Source organism: Arachis hypogaea, chromosome 3, assembly GCF_003086295.3.
Source record: "Arachis hypogaea cultivar Tifrunner chromosome 3, arahy.Tifrunner.gnm2.J5K5, whole genome shotgun sequence".
NCBI lineage: Eukaryota > Viridiplantae > Streptophyta > Magnoliopsida > Fabales > Fabaceae > Arachis > Arachis hypogaea.
In genome coordinates this window covers 24424125-24433877 of record NC_092038.1, presented here as the reverse complement: position 1 = coordinate 24433877, position 9753 = coordinate 24424125, and the positions used below count along the sequence as shown (strand labels likewise).

The 9753-nt window shown below is 31.8% G+C and overlaps 1 protein-coding gene and 1 long non-coding RNA gene across 2 annotated transcripts; one reads left to right on the top strand and one right to left on the bottom strand.

Annotated features, from left to right (window-relative positions):
- Window positions 1-2044: 2044 nt before the first annotated feature.
- On the bottom strand, window positions 2045-4775 carry LOC140183744 (uncharacterized). The gene is made up of 2 exons (XR_011879641.1): window positions 4282-4775; window positions 2045-2446 (listed from the first exon to the last, which is right to left on the bottom strand). It is a non-coding gene; the product is annotated as an uncharacterized lncRNA (long non-coding RNA).
- Window positions 4776-5410: 635 nt separating this feature from the next.
- Window positions 5411-9753, top strand: LOC112789919 (chaperone protein dnaJ C76, chloroplastic). Its single transcript, XM_025832091.3, has 9 exons — window positions 5411-5847; window positions 6202-6330; window positions 6420-6549; window positions 6642-6762; window positions 7680-7761; window positions 7859-7912; window positions 8328-8366; window positions 8455-8554; window positions 9424-9753. The coding sequence occupies exons 1-9, from the start codon at window positions 5626-5628 to the stop codon at window positions 9552-9554; spliced, it is 1008 nt and encodes a 335-aa protein (XP_025687876.1). The 5' UTR covers window positions 5411-5625; the 3' UTR covers window positions 9555-9753.

Below are 9753 nucleotides of genomic sequence, written 5' to 3'. Positions count from 1 at the left end.
ACTCCGTCTCACTTCGAGTCAGGTTATTACCCAACCCGACTGAGTAGGGGGCAAGTTGGGTACCCATGAATTTGGATATTGTTGTCAAGTCTCACATTATGTGCATAAGTTTATTCCAAAAGTGGGAAAGATATAACCCTTTACTAACATAGAGACACAAACATAAACACTTTGAGAATTATGGTAGACTTAGCCTATCACAAAAGTAACCAACAAAGTATCATATAGTGGCTATTTAGAAACTAGTTTATCAAAAAAGACAGTCTACATTTATTTATATATAAATCTAAGAGTACATTTCTAGTTCTTCATAAGAAGCCTAAATCCAAGAATAGGAGGATAAAGTTGAAGAATCTTGATGAGGTTGCTATTGCAATAGTCTCAATTTTAACTCCACCTTATCCACTTGGTTTAGGCACCGTAGATCTACTACGAACATTAGACACAATATTATTAGAAAATTGTGTAATAGATGAAACATGAGGCTTTAAAAAAAGGTCAACGGTGGGAGAATTTTGATGCACTACAAAAATTGAAACAAATGTGGATGTAGTTGGTAGTCTAGCAATTGGGTGTTTTATCCTTTGTGATAAGATATGGTCTACAGGGGTGGGAGGTTTTAAGTTGATAATCTCATATGCTCCCTACAAATAACAAAGTTATTTTTATATATCACACAATTATTTATATCTTGTAATGACATAATTCTAATTGGGAGAAAGATTATAACTTCTTCTTGGGAGAAAACTGTGAAAGTGGGATTTCATTCTCTTGTGCTATTAGTGTCATTCTCTTTAAAGTTGATTTAGGTAGATTTTTTTTTTTTTTTGTCTTTGTCTAGAGTTACAAACAACATACAATTTATATATCTAAAGATTACGAGCATATCTTTAAAATATACTTTTGAAGACTATTCACCACTGAACCCATGGTAGTTCCTAACATCCTACAATATTGTCATTTTGACTATCTCTCTCTACTACCAGGACCTGTATAATTTATTATTCAAAAATGATATATTAAATACCTTACCATTATATTTACAGACAATTAAACCCCTGATTAATACATAATGTAATACTTAAACCCTTAATTATTTCTTAAATAAGATAAATCATACCATAAAGTAACAATACTTGTGTAGTTTTGGTAGAATTCACTGATACAACATTTTTCTTGTTAGCTCTTCTTTTCTTCTTGGTCATATGCTTCTAATTAAAATCTTTTGAGGGATTGGAACAAGTTTGGTAGTAATTGTCTTTTTGGCTACACTTGTTATAGGTCACTTCAAATGTCTTTTTAGCCTTATTAAAATGTATCTCTCCTTTAACAGAATGAATTCTTTTCTTTAGAAGATGAGTAGATTTCTTAATTGAAAGAGGTAATTAATGACTTAGGTGAATCAGTTGACACTCAGTATTTTTTATTGTTGATTAATTTGATGCAATGTTAGTAGATTGATCTGATATTGTCCATTGTGAGCCACATGTGCACGAAGTCCTCTAACTTTAGCCCCATCTTAGCCATAGATGCAACAACATGCTTGCAGGTAGAAGTTCTATTTTATAAGTTTACTCCAACTTTGTGTCCTTGCCTATGAACTTCAAAAAGTATTTTATTATTGTCTTCAGCCCAGATTGCTATCCATTTGGTGCTCTTAGACTTGATAAACTCATCAAGTTTCTTCTGTTGCATAGGGGCTGACATGCCAATGTAATTTTCTAACTTCTTTTTGTTCACAACTCTTTTCTTCATAATGTAGGACCTCAAGTGCTTACACATTGTAAGTATTGACTTTCTCCTGTAATCGACAATTTTGATGTTTCATACCTCGCACATATTATTTGTAATATTATCAATTTTTGGCTCATGGATGAAATAATCCTTACACTACACAGCAGGATAAAACCTCTACATATACTCTTAGGCTCCCTCATTTATCTGCTTTAACTTTTCTATGGATGTGCTAAATTCTTGAAATGTTTTGCACTTAGAGCACTTCAATATCCTCTACATATACTCTCATATGTGCATTAGGTATCACTTTCTATTCTAAGTCCTTTCATAATCAGAAAAATAACAATACAAGAGAGTTACATAAATTAAATAAAATCATAAATAAATACATAATAACATATCATACATGAATATGAACAAGTTAGGTTGTAGAATTTATTTTTTATTGGTTTAAAATAAAATTCTTTTCAAATTGTATTACCTCTTCTAGGTCTTCCTGCAAGAATGTCAAGAACCACTTCCAAGTATCCTTGCATTTATTAGGAACCACTACATATGCAATGACATAGAAGTGGTTATTGGCATCTTGTCCCACTACACTTAGAAGCTATCCACCATACTAGCTTTTCAAGAAGCAGCCTTCCAATTTAATCAATGCTCTACATCCCTCCTTAAACTTTTTTTTGGAGCATCCAAACTGATATATAACCTATCAAATAGTGGCAGAGATTCAGGTTGGAGATTGTCTCCATTAGAATTGTTGATCCAGAATTACTTCTATGCAATTCCATTAGATAATCACGTGCCTTTTTATATTATACTCTTTCATTTTCGATCATAACCTCTCTTATAACCTTCTCTAGCTGTCATTTTTGGATTAAGTTGAACATTTTACTCCTCTATCATATAATCCATGACTTTCCTTAATTTAAGGTCAGGTTGTATGAGAAGCCTCTTAACCAATTTTTCAGCCACCTAAGATCTGTCAACCAAATTACTATCAAAATATCTTTCTATAAGAGTGCTCATTATATAAAGTTTTTACTTGGAAAGCAACTTTTTGCACTATTTCAAGTGAAAACCAATCAAAGACAATTTTCATTTGTTCAAGCTACCCTCACTTTATGTTTCTCATTCTTAACATATAATATATCTTTACCCTCGTACACAAAATAATCCTTCAAAACTTTGTTGAAGACTTTTATAGTGAAAAAGATTTGTCCAACCTTAAATTCTACCTCACCATATTCAGAGTCTCCATTAAAAGAATCATAAATTGTCTTGTCTTCATCTTCAAATGATATTAGACTATTAAACATTTCACTTTCATAGTCATGAGGTTTCTCAAAATCACTGTCCAATTCTGCTGTAGTTGGGTTAGGTATGAAATCTTCAGCTCCATCAACCACATTAGCAACATGTCCACTAAGTCTTCCTCCAACAGGCTCACTTCTCCTAGACCTTCTTGGGCATTTCACATCTAGCTCAGGCCCACTATTCTCATCTTATATTCTCTGTTTATTCATCTCATCTCTAAGTACAAAATTTGTTTTAGTACTAGGGTATTTTTTAGAGACTTTCTTTTAGTAGTTTTTGGGGACATCTTTGGCCTACTATTTGTTGAGTTAATCCGTTTTTTAGATGCACCAGCCTTATTACTTTCTTTAGGTGACACCCCTTTTTTAATAGGACTCTTCATCTTTTTCTTCTCTTTAAACTATTGTCATTGCTACTGTCATCATACTAATATCTAAGAAGCGAAGGCTTATAACCCTCATTCTCAACACTTTTAAATTCATCACCAGAGGAAGATGTTGATGAATCAGAGGGTGTCTTCTCACTCAAAATCACAGTTTTCTCCCTAGCTCTAATATTAATTACCTTTGGCAGATCCACAAGATGATTGAAATAGATATAAAATTCATCCACATCTCTATCTCTATTCTTAAGAAAAACTTCCCTCAGTTTATTAATCTCTCCATTTTCTAAATGACATGAAGCCCAGATTCCATATCAAAGTTAGTCACATCATATCAGTATATAGTCTTATATTTTAAGTAGCCTAACTCTTTAAATAAAATTATCAAATCAAAAAGATTAATTAAGTCAACATTTAATGGTAAAAACTTTTGAACTTTTTCATGCAAATAGTGTAGAACTTTTTCATTGTCTTTCTAAAATTTTTTCTCTTGATGAAACACAAGGACAACCAAATATTTAACCATCTAAAAAATTAAAAGGTCTAAGTTAAATCCTAATTAAAAACTCTAAATATATTACACAAGAATTTTAATCTGACCTTATTATAAATACCTAATTCTATTACTTTATTTCAACTTTGTTTAATTTATTACATAAAGAATTATTTTTAAACAAATCTCTTCACTTTCGTATTATTTAAATTCAGAAAACTTCTAGGGCATGACAATACACAAAATATTTTAACATTTTTAAACCTTAACCATAGCTGAATTCAGACAACAATAGTTGCATGTCATACTCAAGACCACACACATAAAAAGAGAGAGGGACAACGACACATACCTCTACACTTCGTGATATCAACAATAACCATCCAAATTTCGTCAGTAGCGCCGTCTAAGTTCCATCAACTTCATCGTGAGAGGCTCCGTCAACAACCTTGTGAGCACATCCCTTCAACTTTGTACACTCACCACTCCCTCAAAGGAGGAAAAGGTTCCTCTACTAGGATTTTCTTATAATTGTTAGAAAGGGTCTAGAGAGTTTTATAGAAAAATCTATAAGGCGTAAAACGAAACATCTTCTGGGAGAACAAAATAGTATTATTTGTGCTCACATGGAAAAGGATAGATATGCTCTTGTCCTTTCTAACAAGTCATGTGGGTCTCTAATCTCCACCTCACAACTTTAACTCTCTAGCTAAGCAGGTTAATGAGATACATAAACAAGTTTTGTTACTCTTCGATGGCAAAAGTAATAGAAGAACCGCATTAGCAGACGGAACATAGAAACAGGGAGCGAAATAAATCTTTTTTCTTTTTGTTAAGGGTCGTGTTATTATTCAGGCAAATGAACAGTGTTGAATTAGTACTTTACTCTTAAAATAAATTTTATTTATTTATATAATTTGTCCAATAAAATCAATTTTGAATAAATCACAAAAAATGCACTTGAGTTATTTTATTACTAATAAAAATATTCTTAAATTTTGTCATTAATAAAAATATCTTTAAAATTGTTTAAAAACATGACAAAAATACATGTGTAAAATTAAAAATTTTACTTTTATGTTAACAAAAATTATTTGATAATATTTTTGTCAGCAGTAGGATAATTCGAATTATTTTTAGTAATTTATCCATCGAACTTAAATCAAAATTATAAAATTCCCACCTAATAAAATCATAAATTTAATAATAATCAATTTTTATTTTATTGTTTTACAAATCTTTTCAACTTTTTTATCTTTTGCCGATTATCGTAGTGGCACTTCAACGCCAAAACAAAACTAAAAGGCACTTGCAAATTACAACACAAGCGTTTACCAAAAAAAAAGAAAATTACAATTTACAACTTACAAGACGAGGCAAGCAAGTGACAAACCATGCAATGCAACACCTGTGCACGTGAGGACACGTGCCACCTCTAGTGAAACCCAATTCGTCCTCGTTCTTTTCCCCCTCATAGATTCATCTCAGGGTTCGTGCAGATTCTTTTGAATGTCTTTGGCTGTGACACTGCCATGTCAGCAACACCACCCTTCTCGCCAAAATTTCTCCCTCCGCAAATATTGCAAAATACTCCATTTTCCACTCTCAACAATATCCAACAACCACCCACAATTATCATTATTATTTTTATATATTTATATATTATACTCAATTTCGGTAGAGACTTGGTATTGGAATGGCTCAGTTACTCTCTCCAGTCCAAAATCCTTCACTGAGTCTGTGTCCAAGAACCACATCATCATGGCGTGTAATGCCAAACGCTGCAAATTCTTGGAGCTTCGTAACACACAATGGTAACAGAAGAGGCTTCAATTTTGGAAGGCTCAGAGTTGCCGCTGAGGAATCTTTTTCTACCACTGATGCTGTTGCTGATGACTATTATGCAGTTTTGGGCTTGGTAATTGATCAAATTCTATTTCTTTTTTTTTTCACTTCTTATTAGTTTTTGCAGAAATTATTAAAAAACGGAAGGAAAATTACTAGAAGTAATGAAATTCTGACACTTGGTTAAAGAGTCAAAGTTTCTTTTTATTTTGACCATTAATGTTCATCAAAATATTATGGTTCACTTATCAGTTGGAATAGTGGTAGTTTCTTTTAGCCAACTAACTAATTCTTTTCCAATTATAGTTACTAAGTTCGTAATATGATTTGTGAAAATCTTAATCATAAAAGCTTCAATAAATTTAAAATCCACTAAAAAAAATGAAATGAAACTAATAAAAATTTATTGTTTGGTGGAATTTACTAGCTTCCGGACGCTACACCGGCACAGATCAAGAAGGCCTATTATAATTGTATGAAAGCTTGTCACCCTGATTTGAGTGGCAATGACCCGGAGACTACAAATTTCTGCACATTCATCAATGAAGTCTATGCAGTATTTTTCATTTTTAATATCTTAAATTATGTTCATTGAAACTTTACCCTATGTTTTCTGCATTGTAAATTGACTATTGCAGTGTGCAGGTGCTAAGCGATCCTGTTCAACGCATGGTTTACGACGAAATTCACGGTTATTCTTTGACATCAATGAATCCCTTCCTCGATGATTCTAGCCCAAAGGATCATGCTTTTGTTGATGAATTCAGCTGCATAGGTACTTTTTTACTTAGTTTTGCAATGATATATCTAGAAAGTTATGTTATGTAAGTTGAAAAATTCCTGTTATGTTGCAAAATTCCTGAACAGGATGCAAAAATTGTGCCAATGTGGCCCCTGATGTGTTTTCAATAGAAGAGGACTTTGGAAGAGCCAGAGTATACAGCCAATGTGGGAACCCTGAATTAGTTCAACAAGCAATTGATACTTGGTATTATTATTATTATTATTATTATTATTATTATTATTATTATTATTATTATTATTATTATTATTATTTTCTCTCTGCATGACTCTAATTGATTATTAATCATCCATTTTGGTCGCTTGTTGCAACTTTCTTTCTGAGGATTTAATTAAAGCATGATATAAGTATAATTGAGCCACCTCAATTTTTCATTACTGTCTGAGCTATCTAATATCTTTCTCTTATACTGATCTTAGTTAAATAAAAAAGAGAAACATATTCAAGTGATGATGAGAAATCCATATGACATCATATAAACTAACATTTCGAGTGATTCGCAAAACATGAAACACAATAACATAGCACATGAACTCCATATTCAACACACAATAATAGACAAGCTAAACTCTCAAAATTTTTGGCTATTCATTTTACCAAAATGAAAGAAAGAAAAATATAGTGTTATTCAGTATAGGGATGCATTATGTAAGATTGTAAGCATATCAATTGAATTTTCATGAAAGCATGCAAATCACATGTTTTGATATTCATCCTTTGTCAACAATATACATACGTATCGAAACATCCAAGGGTTAACTCATTCAACTGATCATTAATTCCAAATGCAGAACCTTCATTTGTAGTTAAAATCCACTATGAGGTATAACAAGGTACCGTTACACCAGGATTCAGTTTCATGTTTATATGTGAACAAGAACTTTTCCTCCTCAGGGTTCTAGATGATATATATTATTATCTGTTGATGCTATTAGATCTTAGAACTTCATAACCTCTGGTATGATAATGTTGCAAAAAAAGCCTCCTTCTGTAGGATCTTGAGCCATCAGTGAGATACTAATCTCGAAGAGCTAGAATTCTAACCTTGTGAAGCAACTAAGCCGATCGAGATTGTTGATTTCTTTTATTTTTTATTTTTCAAGCCCTGTTGACTGCATTCATTGGACTTCAGCTGCACAATTGTCACTACTTGAAGACGAGATGCGCCGTGTAGAGAGAGTTAATGTAAGGAGTCCGTTTCTTCCTTCAATTTTTTTCCCTCTTATGATCTCTATTCATGAGTTTTCTGTCTTCATCTTCTTTGTTTTATACCTCTCTGCAGGTTGCCCTAATGCTTTCTGGTATGGGGTCAGCATCAAGTGATGTTTTCAGAATGGTAAGTTATTTGCATGTTCAAAGTTTTTCTTGTAACTTCTTAATTTGCATTTTGTTGAGGGGGTTCAATAGACTTTCTCACTTTGAAATATGCTTGAAATGACCATATTCTGCATGCTCCGAAACCTGACTGAATTACCTTGAATTTTCAACTTAAAACATCTAAGTATCATTAGCTAAGGAATCAAACTCAAATGGTTTTAAATTGTGGTTGCGATTTCGGTTGCTTCAACTTCAATCATAAAGGTGTGATTGTTTATGTTCACAACTTAAAATTTAACTTGTCACAGCTTTTGATACGGCCCATAATGCTATGGATTAATAGAATGGTTTTCAGGATATTATACTTCATAGTGTACCATATATGTGTGAATTATTTACGCGTTCTACTTCTTCTTAACTTGATCTTATGACAGGCAAGTAGCAGATGGGAAAAGAGGCAAGCAAAAGTCTTGGTAATAAATCTTATATTCTGATTTATCTTTCCACAAAAAAACCATGTCCTGAATTGAATACTTTATTAATGTGATGAGTTTCTTGAAGGAGCAAGCAAAAGTGAGAATGATGAAGCAGAAAGGTACTGATGCAACAAACTCATACTGGGACAACTTATGGGCAAAACCAAAAGAATACCAAAGTTCAGGTATGGCCATGTCAAACTGCAAAAACTGGTATAACGTGACACATGACTGATTCCACAACTTGAACCTATAACTAAATTGTCATTCCAAGGTTTCCCTTCATTTTTTGATATAGCAATTTAGAAATATTTTATGGCCTAGACACTCTTTCAATATTAGATTGAAGGTGAGACCCATCGTATATAGATCACACACCACATTCAATGGTGAGGAGGGATAAATTATTGCATTCTCATCATGGAGCATTTGGAATATGCTTCTTTCATTTATAAAGTGACATTTCGAATAAAAATACGGATCTATTCATAATAAATGGTAATATATTCTGCCACTTTGTAAATGAATGACACACAATCCACCTAAATATGCAATAATTTTTCGATTGAGAGGTCGTGTGCAGTAGAATAAACTACAAGATGTAATAATGAATACAAATTACACATTTACACATTGAACAACTGATATGACTAGTTATGCCTTATGATTTGGTTTATGTATTAGTTATTGTATTAGTCTTTATAATTTAACCAAATTTTTTATTAGTTATTTTTTAAAAGAAAAATACAATCATTCTAGAATATGTGTTTTTATTAGAATATTCCATAATTCATTCTACGTCAAACATAAAAACGAATAATTCAAAAAAAATATTTTTTAACAAAAAATAATTAGAAAGGGCCTAATTAAAAGTTTTGATTTAGTATAGGATTTTAATTACAAACTTTTAAACTATAAAAATCTAATTAAAAATTTGATGAAATTATAAAGATTAACAGAAAATTTTTTTTCACAACTACCAAAATATGAGAGATATATATTCTCTATGCAAATTGGCAGTTATGATATTTGAGATGTTAATAATTTATTGCAGAGGAGGAAGTGAAAGAAAGAGCAAAAAGAGCTGCTGCTGCTGCTAGAAGATGGAGGGAGTACTCAAGAAGGGGTGTTGATAAGCCTCCAACTTTTAAGCTTCCAGAAGCTGCCTCAAGCAACGACAACTGACCCAATATTTTACACTCTATCTTCTATGTAACTACAAATCCCCTGTAATTAATTCATCCATTGACCATAGTCTAAAATTAAATCATGTAAGTCTATTTCTTATTGTATATGCAACAACTCTAGTCAAGTAAATATAACACGTTATTTACAAGGGTAAGATATAATAATAATAATATAATAATAGAAGAAAGTTACTTTA

Coding starts and splice junctions, on each gene's coding strand:
- LOC112789919 (XM_025832091.3), top strand. CDS start 5,626: ATGGCTCAGTTACTCTCTCCAGTCCAAAATCCTTCACTGAGTCTGTGT. Junction 5,848..6,201: donor ATTATGCAGTTTTGGGCTTG/GTAATTGATCAA, acceptor GGAATTTACTAG/CTTCCGGACGCTACACCGGC. Junction 6,331..6,419: donor TCATCAATGAAGTCTATGCA/GTATTTTTCATT, acceptor TGCAGTGTGCAG/GTGCTAAGCGATCCTGTTCA.